Source organism: Anolis sagrei, chromosome 3 (assembly GCF_037176765.1).
Source record: "Anolis sagrei isolate rAnoSag1 chromosome 3, rAnoSag1.mat, whole genome shotgun sequence".
Taxonomy (NCBI): Eukaryota; Metazoa; Chordata; class Lepidosauria; order Squamata; family Dactyloidae; genus Anolis; species Anolis sagrei.
Window position 1 is genome coordinate 71,666,153 of NC_090023.1, and position 25,873 is coordinate 71,692,025.

The 25,873-nt window shown below is 39.0% G+C and overlaps 1 protein-coding gene across 1 annotated transcript in view; it reads left to right on the forward strand.

Annotated features, from left to right (window-relative positions):
• SIM2 (SIM bHLH transcription factor 2) overlaps positions 1–24,937 on the forward strand; it is a 72,689-nt gene extending 47,752 nt beyond the window's left edge. Inside the window, exons 6-11 of the mRNA XM_060770351.2 lie at positions 914–1,113; positions 10,675–10,781; positions 14,194–14,341; positions 20,348–20,516; positions 21,362–21,770; positions 23,556–24,937. Coding sequence (XP_060626334.2) covers positions 914–1,113; positions 10,675–10,781; positions 14,194–14,341; positions 20,348–20,516; positions 21,362–21,770; positions 23,556–24,283 — 1,761 coding nt within the window. The 3' untranslated portion in view covers positions 24,284–24,937. The remainder of the gene's footprint in view (positions 1–913; positions 1,114–10,674; positions 10,782–14,193; positions 14,342–20,347; positions 20,517–21,361; positions 21,771–23,555) is intronic.
• Positions 24,938–25,873: the final 936 nt, after the last annotated feature.

A 25,873-nucleotide genomic window follows, 5' to 3' on the forward strand; every position in this document is an offset into this window, starting at 1 on the left:
ACATCTTGAGGCTGTTGGGTTTTTTAAAAAAAAACAAACAAAAAAAAAACAAAAACAAAAACACTGATATTTCCAGTGGAAGCCTTGTGGCAGCCATCTTGGGAGCCTCTAAATCCCACAATGAAGCATGAAGTCTGGACAACAGAGGCAGAAATCCCGGGACCAACAGGTATGAATGTGGACCTCTTCTGAAGTCCTGGGATTTTTTGCCTCTGTTTAAAACCCGTGATTTAATACTGCTTGGAAGCGCTCCCAGTCAGAGCATAGATATTCTGGAACAAGTTTCAAAAAATAGTCATATCTCTTCATAGGTAGTTTACAGTACTCTCAATTGTGAGCTTTACAAAAACTGTATAGGTTATTCTGCTTCACATGTGTGTGGCAGTCTGTATCTTGAAAGTATGCAGTGTAAATTATCCTAAAAGTTTTGCTTTGGAACAGTACAGATATTAAATAGATATTATTTTGTTGGAAAATGCTAGAGAAACATTTTACTCTTTCTTTAACTATCAACAGTATATTAGAGAACACCTCCATCATTTTTACCCCTCACATCCCCCAGATGTGCTGCTCTTATTGCTTATCTTTCATTCCTCCCCTCTAAAATAAAATGTATAGGAGAGCCAATGTGAAATAAACACATTCATTTATGTAGAATCAAAATCATTCTAGTATGATGTCAAGTTTATTGTATAAATTTGACTATATACCTTACTCGCAGAAGGGAATACATGGCATTTGCTTACTGCTGCTGGTAGATCAATCAATAAGTTTTTTAAAAGACCCTAATTTTATAAGGAAATAAACATGGTTTTTTGAAGGGCAAGATAGGGCAGACAGTACTGTGATGAAACAATGTTGAAGTCTCTGTTTTTCCCTTCACAGTTTTTCTTTTCCTCCCACATCACACTAGGTGATCCACTGCAGCGGCTATTTGAAGATACGACAGTACATGTTGGATATGTCTTTGTATGATACATGTTACCAAATTGTTGGTCTGGTTGCTGTAGGCCAATCATTACCTCCCAGTGCAATCACCGAGATAAAGCTTCATAGTAATATGTTTATGTTCAGAGCAAGTCTGGACCTAAAACTAATATTTCTGGATTCTAGGTAAGTAAAACTACGATTTGCTGTAAATCCTATGGATTGACTTTTAAGAAACAAATAATAATGATTCTTTATGTGTTGGGGGTGGGTGGGAAGGTTACATACTGTGCTTACAATATGAACACTAAATAAAAAAGAGACTTCAGAAACCACTGTGAAAATATGTTGTTTAGTTTTATAGAAATAAGCTGGAGTGGTTGCTAAAAATCTTCCTGTCGTTTGTTTTTAAGACTAGAGTTTTAAGGATTGGGGAGTGACTTCGTTGAAAGTATGTAAAGTTTAAAGAGACATTTGTAGTGATAGTTTAAAGAGACATTTGTAATAGGTTACATTTATTCTAAGCCTGAGTCTTAATTAATACCAGCTCTTATTTCATTGGATCTTTTCTCATCATCACTTCTCAGTAGTAGTACACATCTCTGGTTGTCTCACTTCTACCCCTTCCGCAGCCCTCTTTGTCTGTAAGATATGACAAGTAGATCTTCTTATTTATGCTTTAGTTGGCCAGGGAAATGCTTATGCTCCCTGCAAATCTAAATCCAGCTATTTTTCACCCATCTGCTAGAGCAGTGGTTCTCAACCTGGGGTCCCCAGATGTTTTTGGCCTTCAACTCCCAGAAATCCTAACAGCTGGTAAACTGGCTGGGATTTCTGGGAGTTGTAGGCCAAAACACCTGGGGACCCACAGGTTGAGAACCACTGTGCTAGAGCAATGTTTCTCAGCCTTCCTAATGCTGTGACCCCCTTCATACAGTTCCTCATGTTGTTGTGACCCACAATCATAAAATTATTTTCATTGCTATTTCAGCCGTCTCTGCCAAAGTGGTTCCTAAGATCATCTTAAATATATGTTTTCTTATGGTCTCTGGCAACCCCTCTGAAACCCCCTCACAACCCCCCCTCCAGGGGTCCCAGCCCACAGTTGAGAAACACTGTGCTAGAGTTTCTAATATGGCCTGCCCATATTAACTTTATTGCCTGTGATTTGAATTACTTCTGTTAGACCTGTCCGTGCTCTAGTTATACATGTATACCTCAATTAACGGTGTGGATATTTTTAACAGGAACTTTGATACTATAGACAGAAATAGCATGGAAAGAATAGATTTAGATTCCTATCTCATATAAAGAAGGACATTATAGCATGTTTCAACAGACTTTAATACCGTGCATATCTGCAGTGAACCAGTCTGCAAAGAAGAGTCCCCAGCAGAGCAGGGTTGACCTCCGCAGCCTGGTTAACAGGTGAGGGCTGATGGGGAAAGAAAAGGAGGGTGGGTCGGAGAGGCAGGGGAGGTGACACAGTGCAGTTCCTTTCACTCAGCATCACTAGATGTCCAAGAAAGAACAAGAGATGGGTCAAAGAAGGTCTTGTGCTAGGGTGGTCATACACAAGAGTAAGAGCATTCAAGCATGCTGAAGGTGGTTGAAGGTCCACAAGAAATTTGCAGTTTTCCCACTTTCATAGGGATCCTGCACTCCCAACTCCAATGAAGTTGAAGGACCTGCTGTAAAGCATCTTCTCTGGTAATGACTGTCGCTGGGCAAAGTGTTGGCAGAAAACAAGATGGAGCATGTGCATATGTGTAGCCTTCAGATCCCTGAGTAGATTATCTACATCAGGGCTTCTTAAACTTTTTCATTTGTGATGCCTTTTGGCCCAATTTTTTTTATGTGAGCCCAGTTATATAGGTATATAAAATTGGTATAAAAATCAAACATGTTATAGATGTACCTAAAGTCCTGTTGGAATTTCTTTGTAAGACTGAAGGCAAAGTTCATAAGAGAAGTGGATGGTAGCTGCCACTGCTTTGGAGATTTGTTAATTCAGATTTGGTGTCCCTTGGGGTAGGGGTGCCTGTAAAAATGAGAAGTCTGTTGATTTGGTGGTGGAGACTTTTAGTATGGTCCATCTAGAAGGGTAAGACACATCTCCCATCAAGAGGATATCAGGCAGTCTCAGAAGGTGTGGCAGGATTTTGAAATACTAGTGATAGAATTTTGACACTAATTTTGGGAGGGAGCTGATATCAGGATCAATAATCTCATTATTTTTGTGAAAGAGAAGAAACAATCGGTCACAATGGAACACTATTAATTGCTCTCCAGTTGGGCCAATATGACCATTACAAGGAAGATCATTCGGAGTATCAGCAGATGGAGGTAGCAAATCGCCATTGCTTCAACCAAACTACCAATGGCAGCATTCAAAACCACTTGTAATTTACAAGAAGGCACCAATGGTGTTCAAGGGATATACAAGTTGGAGTGATCTTTGAAAAAAGCCTTCATAAGAGTGTGTAAACCAGGAATGAGCGACTGGAACTGAGAAATAGTCCTTGTAAGAAGAACAGTCAAAATCCATGTTCATAAGATTCACGAGAAATTCTAATCTTCTATCTTGCAGGAGGCAGAATGTATTTTATGAAAAAAACCCAGTAAGAATGTAGTGAAAGGATCTTTTCGTGGCAGATTTTCCATAGGCTTCTATGTAGCAAACGTTCATTCAGTAAGATTTCTTAAGACAGATAAGCTAGGCTGTTAGTTTATTGTACAAGGGTCCAGGTTTCTGATTTGATTCCTGATTCTGATTTGATTCCAGGTTTCTGATTTGATTTGTGCTAGAATGACTGGGCAGTCCAGAATGTGCCTGTAACATCAAGGCCACCACAATGTTTTCAAAACGTTTATCTATAACTCTAATTAGGAATGGAAATGGAGGGAATATGTAATCTTTTCCCTCCCCAGTCACAGAGGAGAGAAGGGTATCTTATAGACCTCTGTGCAGATCTTCCTGGAGTGAGGATTCTCTTTGGTTGTGAAAACATTGATCTCCAATAGTTAAACAGGCGAGGCACAGATAGATTCTGTGCAGCATTGTGAATACATGTCTTTCATTAGCCCTGTTGTTCTCTTTTCCTGTATGTACCTCTGTGTGTACACCAGATGTACATACATCAGAGATCCATCATGATCTAGAAGGGTGCTCAAATACATTTCTTCCTGCTTGTTGGGGTGGCACACAATGGCGATAGTGACTCTAGACCCTTGTACCACTTACTGCAATAGGGATTTGAAAACTTGAAACAATTTGACGCTAGTGAATGGTTATTATAGTAATTGTGTACTAACTGTGTATTAGATTAGGCTGTTAACTGTTTTTTATATTGATGTATTGAATTTTGCTGTTTCCGTGTGTTGTGAACCACTGTGAGTTGCCCCCGGGCTGAGAACAGGGTTATAGAAGTAAAGTAAAGTAAATAAATAAATAATTGATGACTGCTAGCATGACTGTGCCTAAGAAATTTGAGGTATTCCAGAAGTCATAATGGTGTGTATAGGTTCTTGCTGATTATGTTGAATGGTGTGTATAGGTTCTTGCTGATTATGTTGAATGGTGTGTATAGGTTCTTGCTGATTATGTTGAGCCACCAACCCATCTTGTCTAAAGGGGTTTATCTCTACTTCATTATTTTAACCATGATCGAATTCCTAGATCCAACAAAAGTTTTCCATGCAATGAAATGTAAGTGGGACAGATGATGGATTCTATAAGGATTGGGCAGTCCCAAAGTTATGAACAAGATAGGTTTTTAGGGTTATTCTTAAGCTGAATTTGTATGTAAGTTGGAACAGATACATTTTAGGCATAACACCAGCCCTATATATATATATATATATATCACATAGGGAAGGGTTAACACATTTTGGTGTTTGTTTTGCTGTCTGTGCCCCTGTTCAGAAGATTTCACCTCAGTGTCTGATGCTGAGATAATTGGATTTTGAAAAAAAAATGGCTTGTTGCAGAAATAAGGATTGGCGAGAAAGCTTCAGTGGAGACATCTTTTCCCATTCACTTTTTCAAGAGTGAATTTCCCATCCTAGGAGTAGATTTTTCCCCTTTCTTGTTGTCTCACCCCCTGTTCGTAACTATGAGTCATTTCTAAGTCAAATGTTTGTAAATCAAAAGACTTCCTGTACTTCATAAACTAAAGGGCATATTAACAATTGATTTGATATGTACAATTAGCTTGAATCCTCTGGGAAAAATGGGTCTATCACGGGTGAAGAAGAGATTTTGCCTCTAGACCAGGTGCTGTGCTATGCATAGTAATTGGTTTGATGGAACTTGATAACATCTGGTAATGACAAGGGAAATACAGTTTCCCAGTGTCACAACTGGAGAGATGGACACGCATTCCTTGGATTCATCTGAGACATGGATTGAGTCACTCTCGTCAGATTCTTCGTAGATAAAATTGTGCGGATTCGGTCGGTTTTTGACACCACTTTACCTGCAGTCTCTGAGAATGTAACGAGAGCATCTGCTTGTCAGGTTTTATTGGATTCATTTCAATTGGTTCAGCTTGAGGGTGTGGACAGGATCCTTGGAGAGGTGCAACCCACCACATGCATCCTAGACCCCTGTCCATCCTGGCTGATAAAAGAAGCCAGAGGGGGTTTGGCAGAGTGGGTGAAGGTGGTGGTGAATGCCTCCTTACAGGAGGGCAAGATTCCAGCGAGCTTAAAACAAGCTATCATCAAACCGCTGTTGAAAAAACCATCACTAGACCCTACTCAATTAGACAACTATCGGCCAGTTTCCAATCTCCCCTATTTGGGCAAAGTCCTGGAACGTGTGGTGGCAGCACAACTCCGGGGATTTCTGGTAGACACTGATTATCTTGATCCGGCACAGTCTGGCTTTAGACCGGGACATGGAACGGAAACAGCCTTGGTAGATGATCTTCGCAGGGAACTGGACAGGGGGAGTGTGTCCCTGTTAGTTCTGCTGGACCTCTCAGCGGCCTTCGATACCGTCGATCACGGTATCCTTCTGGGACGCCTCATAGACATGGGTCTCGGGGGTACTGCTTTGCAGTGGCTCCAGTCATTTCTTGAGGGTCGGTCCCAGAAGGTGTTACTGGGTAACACCTGTTCGGCCCCACAACCGTTGTCGTGTGGAGTCCCTCAGGGTTCGATTCTGTCCCCAATGTTATTTAACATCTACATGAAGCCACTGGGGGAGATCATTCGGAGTTTCGGACTGAGATGTTATCTCTACGCAGATGATGTCCAGATCTGTCACTCCTTCTCACCTGTCACCAAGGAGGCTGTCCAGACCTTGAATCGGTGTCTAGCTGCTGTGTCGGACTGGATGAGAGCTAACAAATTGAAATTGAATCCAGACAAGACAGAGGTCCTTCTGGTCAGTCGTAAGGCCGAACAGGGTATAGGGTTACAGCCTGTGCTGGATGGGGTTACACTCCCCCTGAAGACGCAGGTTCGCAGCTTGGGAGTGATCCTGGACTCATCGCTGAGCCTGGAACCCCAGGTCTCAGCGGTGGCTGGGAGAGCTTTTGCGCAATTAAAACTTGTGCACCAGTTGCGCCCGTACCTCGGGAAGTCTGATCTGGCCACGGTGGTCCACGCTCTTGTTACATCCCGAATAGACTACTGCAACGCTCTCTACGTGGGGTTGCCCTTGAAGACTGTTCGGAAACTTCAACTAGTCCAGCGAGCGGCAGCCAGATTGCTCACCGGAGCGACATACAGGGAGCATACCACCCCCCTGCTGTGCCAGCTCCACTGGCTGCCGATTCAGTTCCGAGCACAATTCAAGGTGCTGGTTTTGACCTACAAAACCCTATACAGTTCCGGTCCAGTGTATCTGTCCGAACGTATCTCCCCCTACGTCCCACCCCAGAGTCTGAGATCATCTGGGGAGGCCCTGCTCTCGACCCCACCACTGTCACAAGTGAGGCTGGTGGGGACGAGGAGCAGGGCTTTCTCAGTGGTGGCCCCCCACCTGTGGAACTCACTCCCGGGGGAAATCAGGGCATCATCATCCCTCCTCGCCTTCAGGAGGAGGGTGAAGACTTGGTTATGGGACCAGGCCTTTGGGCACTCTGGTAATTAAATCAGACAATCAGGCGAGTAAGACCAGCAGGATGAATGAAGTGGAACGTAAAACTAGATCTAGGTGTTAACGAACGCTGACCATGTAAGAGGAGAAATTGGGTTTGTATTTGGTTTTTATTGATTTTATTGATTTTATGGTTATAATGCATACATGTCAACTGTGAATTGATGTAATTTTGTGTATGATTGTTTTATGATGCAGGCATCAAATTGTGCCTTTGCTTTTGTAAGCCGCCCTGAGTCCCCTTCGGGGTGAGAAGGGCGGGGTAAAAGAACCCCAAATAATAAATAATTCCCTGTACACTGAAAAAATTACACTTCTTGAAGCGCACAGTGGGTCCTTTCCAATATAAATTTGAGTGTTGTTAAGATCTGGCAGGGATAGTTTGGATACCTGAGGGACATCAAAACAATTCTCTAAAGAAAGATAAAGGTGTTATCCATTGGATTCAGGTTCACCCACTTGGGAGGAGATTGATGCAAGCTTCATAGACAAATGAGTTCTGGCTTTCTTCTTTATTGCACATCTCATGTGAGGAGGAAACTTTGTGCTTGATAGCTAAATCTTGGAGCTTGGTTAAGGCAACTGTAAACAAAAAGAAAGTAATTGGACTAGATGTAGTTGAATTCAAGGATGGAACCACAGAACAACAAATAGCTCAGAGTTTAAAGGATTTTCTCACCAAGAATATGAGGTTGTATTAACAGTTCTTCAGTGCCTGCTTTGACTAAACTTTGTAATGTTTTCAAGTTTCGACAGTGTGACATTCACACAGACAAAGTAAGTAGCAGAGTGCCCATCAGTATGAATTATTTTATCCCAGTGTTGCACATACTTCTCAGATGCCACAAAGAGAAGAAACATACATCATAGGTTTAAGGATCTTGGTAAAAACAGAGTAAACAAATTTGGAGGAAAGTCAAAAGTATGCATTTTCAGAGAAATCACATAGCTGATTCTTTGCAAGAAAGTGGAGTCTCCAACATCCTGCTGCAGCTGAGGCAGTCAAAATTAACAGAGAGAAAAGGCAGGAAATCCAACAGGGTTATTTCCAAAAACCATTCCACTTATCTTTAGAAGTTCTCAACCAGGTTCTGTGCAGGCACAGAACAATCCATACCTTTGAGTTAGAGACCATGGTGAAGAATATATATCTGTCATCATTAGTAATGCCTTAATATCCTTTCTGTTCCTAAGATCTTTTGACTGATTTTTTTTACTGACATGTTATTTTGCAATATTTAGTTGGTTTTTTCAACATAGTTAAAAAGACTAATTTATTTAGATTCCCTTAAATTTATAAACTGACCATAAGCCCCATAGAATAATAATTTCTGTCACAGCAATCAATCTTGAAAGAAGTAAATAAAAATATGTCAACAGAAAATAAAAGTATATTTATTATTTTATTGAGTAACTCACTGTGTGCACAGGAGGAAAGAAACATAGAAGACACTAACATCTTTGAGTGAAAATCTGACTGCCTTGTTTGTTGACTTGACTGCATAGCATTGGGTACATGTATCTCCTACTCTTTGCTTAGTCAGTAAAGAAAAGCATGAATGTAAGACCAGTGCATACATTCAGAATGTTGCCATCATCTTTAAGGAGGAATAACTATCACATTTGGACCAGCAATGGACTCTAATACAAGACATTCATTGCTACCTTGAACTACATGCAGTTTATGGGTCTACACACTGATCATATACTGCAGTTCACACTGCTTTTTATGGCAGTGTAGATCCAGTCCAAGTTACCATTTACACCCCATATACTAATATTGCCTTAAAATTGTGACAAGAGACCTCAATAGTTCTTCTTAGGCATATCCTGCCAAGAGCCCTGCTTATTGTATCATTATATATACTGGAAGTGAACTTTAATTGGCTTTTCTGCTAACCAATAGGTAGAAATCAGAATCAGCTATAGTCATTCATCTTAGAAGTGACATCACTAGCACTGATCACTCAGTGCAGCAATGCATGGTGTCACCCCATGGACCACCTCCAGTACCAGACCATGCCTATAGTATTGTTGCTAAAATACCAGAAAATTTGACAAAATAAACGACTATTTTAAAAACCCAGGTGAACTAACACCACACTATTTGAAACATTGTAATAGATTAATAACAGTTCTGATGGAAATGCATGTGCATTATGTTGTTCCTATTTTCAAGAATGGAAAAAAGAGGACCCAGAAAATTATTGTCCAGTCAGCCTGACATCAATACCAGGAAGAATCTGGAGCAGATCATTAAGGGGGCAGTCTGCAATCACTTAAAAAGAGATGCTGTGATTACTAAAAGTCAACATGGATTTCTCAGAAACAAGTCATACCAGACTAATCTTATCTCTTTTTTGATATAGAGTTACAAACTTGGTAGATGCAGGGAATGCTGTGGATGTAGCATATCTTGATTTTAGTAAGGCCTTTGACAAAGTCCCCCATGACCTAGCAAACTAGTCAAATGTGGGCTAGGCAATACTACTATTAGGTGGATCAGTAATTGGTTAAGCGACTGAACCCAAAGGGTGCTCACCAATGGTTCCTCTTCATCCTGAAAAGAAGTGACTAATGGAGTGCCACAGGTGTCCAGAGGAGGGCAGCTAAAATGATCAAAGGTCTAGAGACCATGCCCTATGAGGAGTGGCTTAAAGAGCTGAGTATGTTTAGCCTGTAGAAGTGAAGGTTGAGAGGAAACATTATAGCCATGGTTAAATTTGTGAAAGGGTGTCATAAGGAAGAGGGAGCAGGTTTGTTTTCTGCTGCCCTTGAAACTAGGACTCGGAGCAATAGGTTCAAGTTACATGAAAGGAGATTCCACCTGAACATTAGGATGAACTTTCTGACTGTAAGAGCTGTTCAACAGTGGAACTCTCTGCCTCGGAGTGTGGTAGAAGCTCCTTCCTTGGAAGCTTTTAAACAGAGGCTGGATGGCCATATGTCGGGGGTACTTTGATTGTGCTTTTCCTGCATGGCAGGGGTTGCACTAGATGGCCCATGTGGTCTCTTCCAACTCTATTATTCCATTATTCTATGATTAGAAGGTTCAAAAAACAAATTCACATAGGTTTTAACCTTGTAGGTATGTATTGATACAATAGGTGTAAACTTGGGCTTATGTAAATTGTTTTTGTGGTTATATTACTATTAAAAATAATATATTTCTGCTGAATCACTGAACCATAGGCTTTTTGCTGTGCCCTTATCTGATGATGTCACCATGCTCCTGACACCCCTTTAGTGACATCACTGCATCTTAATTAATGGAACAGCCAATAAGGATGATTTTGTTCCTTTCGTGTCGACCAGTTGACTTCTGCTTAAAGTGAGGTCTACCTTTTAAAAATCTAAATTTGGAGAATCAGTGAATTCTATATTCTGCTTGGAAACAAATGATTAATATTTTCTGAAGGCTTGCATATCTTAATGAGATTTTATATGGATCTCTTGCATGAGATTCAAACTTGCCCTATATCTACAAAGTCAAAATATCAGTAAATGGACCATTCATTCTAGAGGTTTTCGGGATGTTGAACAAAGGTTCTTCTAGTCTAATTACTGGAAAAATATGAAACTTTGTTTGAAATGCTTATGTTTTATAGGTTGTGCCTTTTTCTTTTCTTTTCTTTTAGAGTGACTGAATTGACTGGATACGAGCCGCAGGACCTAATAGAGAAAACTCTCTACCACCATGTACATGGATGTGATATATTTCATTTACGATATGCTCACCATCTCTGTAAGTAATGGAAATCAAATTGATTTGGTAGCAATGTCTGATAATGACAAACATGGACTTTCCCTTGCATGTGAATTTGCAGTGAAATGGGACACTGCTTTCATTGCACATATACTGTAGTAGAAAGTTCAAATATAAAGTTGCTGCTTGTTACACTAAACATTTTTTTCAATTTCTAACTAAATGCAGCACGTGCCTCAATGTCACCGTACTGAGTTAGTGCCTGACAGCAACTGATGTGAAGCAAGGGTCAGGCTATTTATAGTCCAATGACTTCACACTCAACTAGATATTGCAAGAAAGTGAGAAGGCACTTATTGACAGTTTGTTTCTTATTAAAAAATTATCTGAGCTAAGAAGTTGAGGATGCAACTTTGTATTCATTGGTAACTCATGGGGAGAGTCAGTATAAAGTGGTCAAGAATAAGTCCCTCGGTTAAAATTGTTGTTGTTGTTGTTGTTGTTATTTTACTGAGCTTTTCCTGTTGTTTTTTGTCATTTTGACTGTCACCTGGTATAGCAACATAAATAATCCAAACTTTTTTTCTTTTCAACAATTATTATTATTATTATTATTATTATTATTATTATTATTATATTATTATTATCATCATCATCATCATCATCATCAGGGGAGGGTATAAAGTGGGCAAGAATAAGGTACATTTTTCTTCCTCATTTCTGTCCTGAAAGGGAACAATTGAGAAGTTTCTTCCTCAAGTTTCCTTCCTTGCGTTCTGCATAGATAATTCCCAAAAGTCAGCACAAAGCTAGCAAAGTACCTTCTTACTAAAAAGCCAAGGAATTCTAACTCAGGGCAGCCTTAGCAGTTGACACTTTAATCCAGTGGTTCTCAACCTGCGGATCCCCAGATGTTTTGGCATTCAACTCCCAGAAATTCTGACAGCTGGTAAAGTGGCTTGGATTCTGGGAACTGTAGGCCAAAACACTTGGGGACTCACAGGTTGTGAACCACTGCAAAATTTAATGAGTTCATGCTTGTGATAATAATCCCCCTCTAGTGAACTCTCTCAATGCAGTCTTTCAATAGCTTAAATCAAGCTCAGCATCTTCATCTGAAGCATTAGAATGTAGCTTTTATCAGTGGACAGTTATTTTGTTGTTTTGAGACTGCCATGTCGGCTTGTCACTGGGATGCAATTAGTATTTTTTTAATTTTAAATGTGTACGATTGTTATATAGTACTATTTTCATACTTTTTATAATTACCTTTTCTATGTTTTTATGTTGTAATTGCAATGCTTTACCATGCTGCAAACTGTCCTAGTCCCCCTGGGGAGATACAAATAAATGTTTATTATTATTAATAATAATTGGGGTATACAGTGCATGAATTAAATATGGGTAAGTAGCTTTTGAGTGTCCTGTTATTGTGGTGGATATGCACATGAGCTGGTGCATACTTTATGAAAACAAAGTGGAATTTAAGAAAGATTGATTAAGCAAGATATAACAGTGGGAACAAATTGCTAAGGTGACAATGCTAAGTTGAACCCTCTGGCTAAATGTTATTAGTAGACATTTTGAACATATAACTATTCCTGCTTCAAACATATTTGAAGCCCTTGATCCAAAGTTGTGCATCTTTCTCTTCAAAAATGATTCCCAGGTTTTTTTGTAGTCATTTTTATCCCCCCCCCCCCGAGAATCATTGCCAATTTCTCCATTGCTGCAATTTTATAATCTATTCTTCTGTCAAAAGACCATTTTGCAATATTCTGCATATAACATTTTTGCTTTAATTAATATTTATTGGACTGTGTTGACATTAATTAATGGCACTGCCGGTTTCTGAATGAAGAGTGAATTTCATAAGTAGAAGGAGAAAATAGATAGGGCTTTTTTTATTTTTCAAGATACGTGAAGTACGGTAAAATGCTGAAAGAGCAATAAAGCTAAACAAAATAGTGAGCCTGACTTAACCATGAACACTGCAGGACTAAATGTGATAGCTCACATAGCAGTACAAATACTGTATCATTACAAATACATATAAATGAAAAGGACAAAAGCCATGAGAAAAATATCTGAGAAGCATAGACAAAAATGGTATCATAAAAATTATTAAAAATATGCAAACTGTTTCACAGTTTTGTTCCAAATGCAAGTGCAGCATTTAAAAAACAAAGCAGAGAGTGTTTGAGAATCAGGACATTTGTATGGATACCAGGATGCTTGTTTATAAAGCTATCATCCTTCCAACCCTGTTGTACACCTGCGGAACATGGACCATCTGCAAACGTCACTCTCAACTTCTGGAAAGATTCCATCAGTGCTACCTTCAAAAAGATCCATCAGCACTATCTTCAAAATCTCTTGGGAAGACAGGCAGGCAAACGTCAGCATTCAGGAGGAATCAAAGATCACCAGCATTGCAGCAATGATCCTCTCTGCCATCAACTTCGCTGGCCTGGCTATGTTGTCTGAATGCCCAATCACCATCTCCCAAAGCAGTTACTTTACTCTCAGCTCAAGAATGGAAAATGGAATATTGGTGGACAGGAAAAGAGATTTTAAAAATGAGTTTAAAGCTAACCTTAAAAATGTGGAATAAACACCAAGAGCGCTCTAACTGGAAGCAAACCGTTACCAATAATGCTATGGATTTTGAAGAGGCTCTAATAGAGGGAGAAATGTGTCAAGAGGAAAGTGCATCAAGCAAACCCTTTTTGGAACCACCTTTCATCTAGAAATCAATGTCATCATTGTCACAAGCCATGCAGAACCAAAATAGGTCTCTACAGTCACTCATGGAACCACCACCAAGACTCTACTTCTGGAAGACAATCATACTCAACCATGAGTGATAGGCAGTGATGGCAATGATGACAATATAAACAGAGGGGTTCATAGATATCTAGAGGAAGCTTAAATTAATCTAAAGTGCTGAGTAAAATTCACCAAACCTGGTGCAAATAGGCTCCAAAAGCTCTGGTCTCCATAAGTTTATTCCTAAAACAGCTAGAACAAATTTAGAATGAGGATTTGTAAAGTACTTACATTTCATGAGACTTACTTCTAATAAGGCATACATAGGATTATGCTGTTAGTGAGATTTTTCTATTATTGGATTTTATGCTACGTAAGATCCATATAAAGGGAACCTTTTATCACAACACCTCAGATACAGAACTGTATAAATTTCTTGCATCATGAATTTTCATGGAAAATCAATGGTAGGAGTCAAATTCAGCTTGTTTATTTCCTTTTAAAAAGCTAAATAAGTTAGGCTAGAGTAATTGGTTCTGAAAGGCTGCAATGATGTCATCTAACCGAAGCCAAGTAGGTCTTGAACTGTTAACAAAAAAGGTCAGTTGGGAATCTGATTTCAAATTCTGCACAGGAAAGGCAGAATATCATGTAATTGAAATCTTTCATACTGTTTTTATAGTGTTGGTGAAAGGACAAGTCACAACCAAGTACTATCGATTGCTATCAAAGAATGGTGGCTGGGTTTGGATCCAGAGTTATGCCACCATTGTGCACAACAGCCGTTCATCACGACCTCACTGCATTGTGAGTGTCAATTATGTACTAACGTAAGTTCAAACTCTCTTCCATAATGTAGTGTTTTTATTTTTGCCACCTGGTGTCTTTTATTTCTGACTGTTTTACTCACTGTTGTCTTGTGTAATAGCAGCTTTTGACATTTTATTTTCCAACTTCTTGCTTAACAAGGTTGATCACTAAAATTTTTGCTGTGCTTTTATAATGCTGTATCCAGCTGTGGAAAGGGTTTCAACTTTTCTTAGTCAAAGACAAAGGAGAAATATGACACAGCTGGCATGACCTGTTGAAAACTGAGACTCAGCTCACTCATGACTCTAAACTCTACCATTTCAGCTGCTCTAAATAGCTAATTAAATTATTTTTAAAATGTACCTTTAAATTACTTGAAAACAGAGTTGGTTCCTTGACTTCACTTTAAAAAAGACCTGTAGTGTAAAGGGTAAAGTACTTCTTATTCCCATACCACAAACAGAAGACTGGAAGGTGCATCTTAATTAAGTGCTGATGATGAACATTTTCTCCTCCTACACCAGGAGACAGCATGTTAAATTAGAGAGCCCAGAACAAGTATTGCAACATATATATAATTCAGATCTCCAACAGCAGGGAATAACTGGTGAGAAGGAATAGTTAGGAAATTAAATATTGGTACTTTCAGTGATAACTTATTTTTGGATTTAGGAGTAATCCACAAATCAATGGGTTATTTCTGTCATGTTGCCAGGGCTCTGCCTTATTCAGGTAGAGATGAACCAAACAAATACCCAGTTTGTGTTAAACTGGGTATTTGTTTGGTTCATCATTAAGCACTTACTTTCTGGCTGTTTTAATAGTCCAAAATATAAACATAAAGATTGCACTCAGCCACAGAATATAAAACAAGAACAGCAATCACTCTTGTAGGTTCAATATAACTCCATAGTCAAAAGGTCCAGTCCAGTGGTCAAATGCTGAGAGTTCAATAAACAAAGTCCAGGGATCAAGAGTCTATGCCGTAGTCAAAAGCCAGTCCAGAGGTTCAGGAGACAGATCAGGACACCAAAAATCCACAAACCTGGGGGAAAACCAGTAGCATCTACCACCAATATAAAACAATACTTTTCTCCCAAAGAACAGTCCCAAGGTTAGTTCATTATATCCAGAAACACCCAGCTGCAGGCTATTTTTTGCATACCTCCACCCTTAATTGCTTTCACCCATGAACTCTTACTTATAGATTACTCAATCCTTTAGAACTAAGACTTACATTAACCCTTTCATCACCAACTGCTAGGCCTACCACCACCAACAACTGCAGAACATGATACATGACAATTCCCCATGCATTAGCTGGATAGGCAAGAATTCCAGATTCTTTTTCAGGTGCAACCATTTACTCATCTTTGTTGCTCACCAATTTAATTTAATGACTTTGCTCAATTATAAGCTAACTACACTTCTGTTGTTCACCAAAACCCACTAAATAATACTAATATTTTTGCTTTATGCAACCAAATAATGGTTGCTCCTCCTACCATCTAATCATGATTTACAACAGTAAGAACCAATGTTTCATTCTCTGAATGGGTTAGGATGAGCAATCCAAAACCCAAGCCCTTAAAATTAGATGGGAATGGTAGCATAACATCTTTCACTGGATGTAGTACTGTTTGGCTGAATGTCACCTGTGCCTGTTTGTATTTATTTATTGACTTTCTTGTGCCTGGTGAACACTGAAGACTCTTTTTCATCCTGGCACCTCACAAATGTCTTATAGAGATACTGATACAGTATAAACTGTGCTGGTTGCCATCAAGCGGGTGGAGTGAGCCACACTGTTACTGGCCTTTTCACACTGAGTAGACATAACAGAAATGGGCAAGCTTTAATCCAGCTTGCCGTTGTGTGTTTTGAGGCTATACTGTCCAAAGAATTCAGATTAAAAATGACAAATACATTAATAATTCTGTATGTTTGAACCCTGCTATTCTTTTAATATAATGCTCAACTGCTCTCTGCACATCCAAAGTATGCCACTTCCTCTCTAATGGATCAGGGTAAAAAATTGGTAACTATATATATCTTAATATACAACTATATTGACTAAACACTTTGGCAAAAAGTTATGATGTAGTCTCCATGTTACTTTGTTGTGTTCAAGTTTACACAGACTACTATTCACCTATAGAGTTGCTCATTCTGATACTACTACATGATTTTATTCACACTAAAATGGGCCACTTCAGGATACAGCAAGTATAGAGAAGCTTAATTTGTGTGTTCAAATGGACCCTTCACAAACACATTGAGCAATAAGTTAAGATCCCACAAAGGAAATCCATGTATTTTTGGCACCAGCAATAATGTTCCCTCTTTCAGAAATATCTTCATAAATGGATAGCTGGCATCCTTCCAATGTAATACTGTCAACAAAGCAACACCTTGTCATTTTATAGTATCTATCTATCCATAGAAAGTCCATCCTGGAGAAAATCCAGCAGTATATCAGATACTTTCACATTTGTGTAATTGCTTTCATATAATAAGCACCAACTTCTGAAGGCTTCCAAGTCCAATCATATATCCTGTGTGTAAAATCTCTCCTTGATGCCAGGATTGTTTCATCTACCTCCTGTGAGTATCCCTATTGTGTTAATATGTTCCTCTCAAAATCCATGTGGTTAACTGCACCCAAAATGAGCTGCATCAAACTTTTGGAGCATTGATATTTGCATCAGCAATATATCATACTCATATGCAATGTTTTTTTTAATTCCTGCTTTTGTTTTCTTGAGCATCTAAAGTATCCCGTACCCAAAGTGCAGCTGCCCTAGTAAACATTGCTGCTGTTGAGCTTCTAATCACTAATACTGAAGCTTCATGCCATTTCTTTTAATGATCCTTCTGCCATTAACCTTATCATTTATATGACCCAACAGACTAATGACTACAGTGACTTTTTAATGAGCTATCTAGTTACCAAGTTTTACAACCCATTTTGAGCCAGAAAGAAATCTAAAAAATAACTCCAGACATGGAGTATATCTTATCTCATTAGGCCTTATGCTTTGGGATCACCATCTTGCAAATAACCGAGGCCAAGGGCTGTGTGTGTGCTGGGTGAGGCATCTAGCAGTAATCATTGGATATTCTGTACTCTTTCAAGTGGCAAGAGTTTCATGAGTGATTCATGGTTGCAGAGACAGAGCGATATCACATTGGCCAAGAAGATTGGATTAGTACACATTTCATACTTTTTTAGCTGACTGTTGGCTGTACCATCAATCAAATTTTAGGCTGCACAATAGGAAGCTTTGCTTGTCAGCATCAGCGCTGTTTATTTTCTCAATTTTTAAAATGGCAGCTCTAAGTTGCTGTTGGTAATTTTTGTGATTCAGACCCCTGAGTTCCCACTGCCATTTTACCAGGAAACTTAGGTGTTTTATTTTCATTAACAGTTTTTCACCTTTTAATCTTTTTTACCCCACATTTTTACCTTGTCTCTACTTGTATCTTTTCCAGTCCCTTTTTTTTAAAACCTCTGCCTCACTCTCACTTGAGGATATAAACGTTCTCTTTAAAACAGCCCTTTCTCTCTCTATTCCCTCAAAGACACATTGGGATTGGTATCTGGATTTGCTGCTCTTTATTTCGGAACTCATGACACGTTGTTTAGTAGTCAGCGAGTTCATCTCTGGTGTAACTTGATTTGTCTTTCTACCTGGCAGTGCCACAGCCCATGTTTCCATTTCTTCACCAGTACCTTTCCTCTTTTTTAAAAAAAGTCTCCATTCTAGCATAATACCAGTGACTTTAACTTCTAAATATTGCCTTATTACAAGCTATGGGATTTAGAGTCCAGCTGGCAAGGCATGAAATAAGAAATTGGCAAGCAATGGAATAAGTAAATGGCTCTGACTGAAAAACAATTTGAAACACCTGTCTATCCATCTGGCGCATGGGGATACCCATTGGTTTGTGGATTGCAGAATCACTGTTCCTCCGGTAACTTCTAGTGGTTGCATTTTGCCTTTATAGGACTGATCCTGTAATCTTCCTGAACTCTGAAAACTGTGTGCTTCAAATGAATCAATTTTTTGCGGCATTTATTTTGCAATATTTGTATATCGCCCTTATCAACCCTGAAGGGGACTCAGGGCGGTTCACAGTGTTGGCAACAATTCAATGCAGTTGATAAAATTCAGTATAAAACATCTACATTGATCCTCCCCTGATAAAACAGCACAGAAATATACTTTATTACTGTGGGTCCTTGGTATCTATAGGGATTTAGTTACAGGACCCCCTCCCCCATTCCCCCTGCCTATGGACACCAAAGTTTGTGGGTGTCCAAGTCCCATTATATACAATGGCATAAAAAAACAGTGTCCCTTATATAAAATGGCAAAATCAATGTTTGGTTTTTGGTATTAATTTTTTTGAAGTATATGATAATTGGATACAGAGAACTAGATGTATTTTATAGAAGAATGAGAACAAGCAGTTGCTTACATACATCATAGTAGAATAGGGTTACATAGGCAGCTGACCAAAATGCGTTCAAAAAATGCGTTGCAAAATGGGAGGTTGGAGACCTACAATCCTATATGACTCAACATAGCTAGTCTAAGCAAACTGCCACTATCCTGACTTACTGAAAGTCTCTGAACCCTTCCATCCTCATAGCCAGATATGGAATGACTACTGCAGCACTGAGATCGCTGGATGACTCCGCTGGATATCAGCACTGATGGTGTCATTTTATGTTTGGCTATGGTGAGATGCTTCTATGATCTTGCCATCTTCCTATGATGCATGGAATGACTGTGTGGTGTGTGTTCAGTACCTTTATACTCCAGGCGTTTAATTTAATTTTGGCATTCAACTCCCATAAATCCTAACAGTGGTAAACCAGCTGGGATTTCTGGGAGTTATAGGCCAAAACACCTGGGGATCTAACGGTTGAGAACCACTGATCTATAGTGTTGGCTTCATTTTGGCAACAGGTTCATTAATTGAAAACAACCAATTTTATCCTGCAGTTATGACTGCTTTTCATATTTTATTATGTGATTGTATGTGTGTGGGTGATTGTAATCTCATGTTATTGTCATTTTAGGTCTATGTATTGTTTATTTTATGTGAGCACTTTGGAATGCTTTGTGAGTCGCCCCGAGTCTCTTCAGGAAGATGGTGGCGGGGTACAAATGATGACGATGATTGTTGTTGTCATTATTATTATTATTATTAGTAGTAGTAGTATTGAGTCTCCCCCTGGCTCAGTTGCCCCAGAACGATCCTCCCCTTGCATCCACATTAATACAGAACAATCCGATTGGTGGGACATCTGCCAGAAGTTTTCCACTGCCCCCTCCCCCCAAAAATAGTTTTGGAGATGCGCTGCAGTACATATGCAGAAAGCAAGATTTTTTTTAAAAGTTTCAAAATACAGTAATGTGCTGTCCACACTAGTACACCACATGGAAATCCTGCAAAGTGTCACATTTTCCATGTGGCTGGGATATAATGGGCTCTGTTGCAGCACATTTTTCGACTAAAACCAGACATTCTCCAGGCTTTTTGAAACAAATTTTCCATGTTTAATGCGGTTCTGCCTGCACTATGAGCATGTATTGTTTGGCCCCTCCCCCTTACAATCCACTTCAGTGTGGATTATAAGGCTTGTGTAGATGGGGCCTAATTCAGAGGGAATCTGGGGACTGTGGAAGAAGGAAATACCAATCCCCACAGCATCCAGTAAAGCATATAAGCACAACACGTAAAGGAAATGTCTGTTCCTAACAGGATTCCAGCTGGGAAAAGTTAAAAAAAGTTTTCTGAGTTAACCTTATATGGAAATGTGTTTGTAAGATTTGATGGCTTTGAATTAAATTCGTAATATTAGGCTCGCCACTACTAATATCTTTCAAAGCAATCGGAGCCTCTTTTTCTTATGAGTGGGGAGTAATCAGTTTTAATTAGTGTTAAGAGGGAAGAGAAATGGGTTTGAGAACCAATTCCTTTGTTGCACCATTGTTGTTTTTTGTTTTTTGCAGAGATATAGAATATAAGGAACTTCCATTATCATTGGACCAGGTCACAATTTCTAAATCACAGTTCTCATGTAGAAACTCAGTATCTACCTCACAAGAAACGAGAAAAGCAACAAAACCTAAAAGTAACAAAATGAAGACAAAACTCAGAACAACTCCATATCCACAGCAGGTATTTTTCCCCCCAGAACATTTTGTGCTTAAAATAGCATGAGAACCTATTTGCAGAAGCATCATTGCACCAGGTACCAGTTGCAAGATAGGGGAACTGGTGTATTTAGAAGCTGGTCTGCTGGGTACAAATAAGATTAATAAATATATTGTTATGTGTTGCATGATTAACACGTTTCCTATATGGAGTCGCATTCCTTATGAAAGACCCAAGTTTATTTCTGGGAGGCACCTCTGTACCCAGTATTGTAAAACTCATTTGGTGGGTCGTGCCTTAATTCCCCCCCCCCCCCCCGCCATTAGACTGTGGTGTTCAGAAGATGCAGTTAGTACAAAATGAGCCTATATGTTGAAAAATGAATCAATTAATAGCTATGCATCTATGTGTCTGAGCAATCTGTTAATACCATATAAGCAGTGAGAAGAAACATACTGAATGGAAAAAACCTTTGTCTTGCAGTCCTTGAATTTTGCTTGCAGTGTCCCAGTTTCCTATGCCTTACTTTGTGTCAGGGATTAGCCACAGAATCTGGTCAGAGCTGACAATAGAGGATTTTTTTCTCTCTCTGAGCATTTGCCAAACGTCTCCCTGCTGGAGTACAATAGCTTATCCTGTGCATTTTGAATTTAGTAGCAGAGCTTTCAAGGCAAATAAGAGGAATTCCAAAAGGCTTTGAGCTGCAGTTCCTCTCTTTAGAGAATAAGTATTGCCAACTCCTCTTAGTTTAAATGAACTGGTGTAACTGTAGTTCAAGGTGGTACTTGGCTGCAGCACACTCTGTTATACTGACAGATTTCAGAGTCAGCTATTAAACACTTTTCTTTCTTTTTTATTTGCTTTTTCAGCAATACAGCTCCTTCCAGACAGACAAACTGGAATGTAGCCAGGTTGGAAGCTGGAGATCCAGCTCCACAGCAAATTCTGCCACCATCCAAGAACAAGCCTTCCATTCAGAAAACAGCGAACTTTTATATACTCCATCGTACAGCTTACCATTCCCTTACCATTATGGAGCCTTCCCCGTAGACCCTCATGTATTCAGTAGCAAAAAACAAATGCTGCCTTCTAAATTTGGGCAGACTCAAGGAACACCTTGCGAAGTAGCTCGGTTTTTCTTAAGTACATTACAGACAAGTGGAGAGTGCCAATGGCACTATGCCAACTCTCTCATACCAGGCAGCCAATCACCATCTAAAAGCCCTTCTGATCAATCAGCAAGCAACGTCCGCCACAATATCTTACCAGGCTATGAAGGTGTGTATGATGCGAACAACTATGAAACTGTTTTGTAAAATAAAAATAAAATTAAAAAGTGTAAAATACTTACATTTTAATATTTTCAAGATATTAAAGCTGTGTCTTCAGTTAAAGCTTTGGATAATCACACAATTTTAATGCTAACTTATTAAAATACTAAAATGAAATGCCTTCCCAAGTAATCCAAATTGCCTTTTATGAATGACCTCATCAGACAATGAATTTTTAGCATCCTAGGATGCTGCTGCTGCAATTGAGCTACAGAGCCCCATAACGCCCATCATATGATGTAGCCTCACTTCTGATGGGGCTCCATTGCTCAACTGGGGTGGCAGCGTGGTAGGATACTGTTCCACCAGCATGGGAGCCTCCTTCGTGTTCCATTTGGAACAACAGGGTTCCTACAGGGACAAGGCCCATGGCGACGCTTCCCCACTTGTGATGGGAAAATGTTGCTGCTGGAGTAATTGCCTTGCCGGTTCGCCACAGAGGCTAGAGAATCAGCACAGGAAACCTCATCAATGTGATGAGGTCTGAAGTCATTAAGGCTACACAGCTGTCTGCACATTTATGGGTTTGACATTCGCAGATTTGATTATTCAGATTGATTAAAACTGTTCTCTCCAAGATCTCTAGGTGCTCCAATGTGAGTCTGTGGTAATCTTCCTCCAGGTGTGCTGCAGAACCTAGAGGGGTTTCTAGAAAGAATACTCCTCTAGAAAATTTTAGGTCATCCAATGGAATTTTATAATCAGCTTCCAGTAGAAGTTGACCATAGAGTTGTTCTGGCATACCTAGAAATTCCTAGACAGGTGTTCTCTTAGGTAAAAAATAGCACTTTCTTTATTTATGGTTTTGCATGTTCACAGGGGCCCTGTGGCCCTAAACCCAGAGAATGTGGAGGGATGACTAGAATCTAGGCTTCCACCTCAGATTATAACAATTGCAGTTTATGTGATAGATTTAATATAGGGTTAATATCAAAATACTGATCTAATCCAATTATTTTACAAATATAATTATGTAAGAAATATGGATTCAATTTGATTTACTCAGTGTGCATTCATATAAGTTTCAGCATGGAACACTGCAGTCTATAGAGTTGGACAGATCTGCTATCAGCTTCATAGCAACCCTGAATACTGTAGGAACTGCCCTTGGGTTCATGGGAGCTCTGTCAGAGTTGACTAAGGCCCCTTCCACACAGCTGAATAAAACCCCACATTTTCTGCTTTGAACTGGAATATATGGCAGCATGGTCTCAGATAACCCAGTTCAAATTGGCTCTTGTGACATTTTCTGCCTTGATATTCTGGGTTATGTGGCTGTGTGGAAGGGCCCTAAAGGACCATCATATCATCGCAGTGCAATCACAGGCTTAGATTGCTTTTAAAAAAATTAGTTTTTATGAATAAGTATAATATTTTGTTACTTATGAATTCATGCTAACTTAATTTGACAGTATATTTTGGATTCTTTCCAATAAAAAAAATCAAAAACATAATGCTAATAAAGTATAAGGCTTTTTCATTTTTAAAGCTGACCTAATTGGGATTATTTTATGTCTTTGAGCATGTAACCACCAAATTCATCAGAATGTTTATGTTTTGAAGAATTCCAGTGAATTTCAGATCCTTGCTTGAGAAGGCAGTTTGCTATAAGTTAACACATGTAAAGTGAATGAAAGAATGTACACTTTTTATGCAGCCTTAATGCACTCATATGAGTCAGGCATGAGCATTTATTTCTACTCATTGCTTCTTCATTTTTTTTGTTCCTAAGTGCCACTGTCGCACAGACGATACAGCCAAGAAGAAGGTACATCTGACAGTTTCTCAAGTTGTCCCACGCTAACACCAAATAGTAGATACAAGGAAGAGATCTATGATTCCAGCATTATAAAACACAGCAAAATGGAAAGCAGAATATATCCAGCACATCACCATCTGATTAAAGAAGAAAATAAGCTAGCTTTCAACAGAGAAGTACAAGACAAAAGTGTCAATGAAAAGCCCTTTTCAAACTCATTAACTAACTCTTTTCTGTCCAAATCCGAATGTTTCCAAGCTAAATCCATTGGACCATTAAGCCACCTTCTCCCAGTCCCAACGGTTTATGAACAAACAAGAAGAATGTGTACAAAAGAGCCCAAATATGAGCATGTTACCCATCATTCTTCAAATATGAGTGAGCTGGCAGCAGACAACAGAATGACAGTTAAGCTTGACCAAGACTCTGAACATGATCACACAGTTGATGTGAGGCACACAGGACAAGTCCCATTTGTTCTTCTGAACTACCACCGGGTTTTGGCCAAACATGGCGCATTTCAAACATCGTCATGCACTGCCACAGAACATGGAGCAGAAACGTACGGACACGGTTCTGAAGAAGTAAATATGTTTTACAAAAACCAAAGTCCCTCATCTGCCTCTTCCCCCGAGACTCACAAGGAATCTGCACTTCCTCATTATATTGGGACTTCTGTAATAATAGCCAATGGAAGGTGACAGTCATGGAACGATTTTAAATGAACAGATTAAACCATTGTTTCCAAAAATGCGAACCTAGACACACATTAAGCATGGTCTGAAGTCAGCTGAGACACGAATTTGCATGTGTTCTTGGCAAGCCATGTTGAACAGTACTTCTAAGGTCAGGGAAAAAATGTATCTAAGCTTCAGTGCTTTATTGTTACAGATTAATCTCTGCAGTTGATTCTCCCAGTAATCATTCATTCAACAAATCAATTTTGTTATTTTGCAGGTTTACTACTCATAGTTTATTTACCAACACAAAATTTCACTGTGTTTTCTTGTAAAATACATTTCCATATTCCTATGGATCAAAAATATATTTGAATATTTGAGTATCTGATATAAAGAAAATTTGGCAGGAGGCTATAATTGCCACAAATATTTGTGATTGTCCCTGCTAACTTGCCTTCAGTTTATTGCCCCAAGAACATGTGTTTACATTTTTAATCTCTGAAACCCCATAATAGATTTTGATTTTTATGACTTTGATAGATTTTATGATGACCAGCTTGCATGACTACTATGCATCTTAAAATAAGGAAAATCTAATATTTCAGCAAGCTTGGAAATACCTACCAAAGAGTTGTGGTGATAATTTTTAAAAAGTATATTTAAAAATAGAAGAAAGGACCCCCCCCCCCCCAATTTGAAATATATCTTCAAGGAAAAAGAGTATATCCAAAGCTTCCTTTGACAGAGAATAATAAAAGAGATTTGTGTTCTGTTCAGTTTGCTCTAGCAATGAGATCTGAAATCCTTTCAGTTTCACTAGTTTTCATTTTATGTTTAGGGGGCTTGTATTTTCAGGCCAGCAAGTAAAAGTACTCACATGGTTAAGGGATGATAAAATGCATTTATCAAAACATTAATGAACAGTTGAAAATTCACAGGCACGTTTAAATTTTAAGTATAGAGTACATTGATTTTTGATATTCTGTAATGTTGAATATGGTGGGTAAGGACTGCAAAGATTTTATGCTGTAAGTATGTGTCACTGCTCTGATCCAGTTCTCGGTGGGTGCGCTAAGCATGTGAAATAATAGCACAAAGAAATCCCTAGGTTGAACTGTTCCTGCTATTTAATTGAACGGGAGAACTCTGTGTACATAGAAGCTTGTGCATGTATGCATCAGGGCTTTTTGGCATGCAAGGTGTTACTGGAATATGGGAGTTGTCCTCTTGACAACATAACAGAACGCCCCCTGACAGATCAACATGTATTTACAATGCATACTGACATGAATCAGAAGTATATTTTAATTTGGATTCAGTCACTTCTTTTGTATTGCTTAAGGCTGAGTTATTTTAAAACATCTCTAAAGATACCCCTCGTAAGTCAAATGTTAAGTCAAGGAATAAATTCTGCAGTACAATAAGCCATAAACTTGTGAAGAGTCAGAACCAATTTTTAAAGTTATTTCCTTCAGAATTCATATCTAATGTACTTCATACAGTATTAAAAAATAACATCATTAGCTGTACCAGGCATGGGAAAACTTCAGCCCTCCAGGTGTTTTGGACTTCAACTCCCACAATTCCTAATAAGCAGTAGGCTGTAACGAA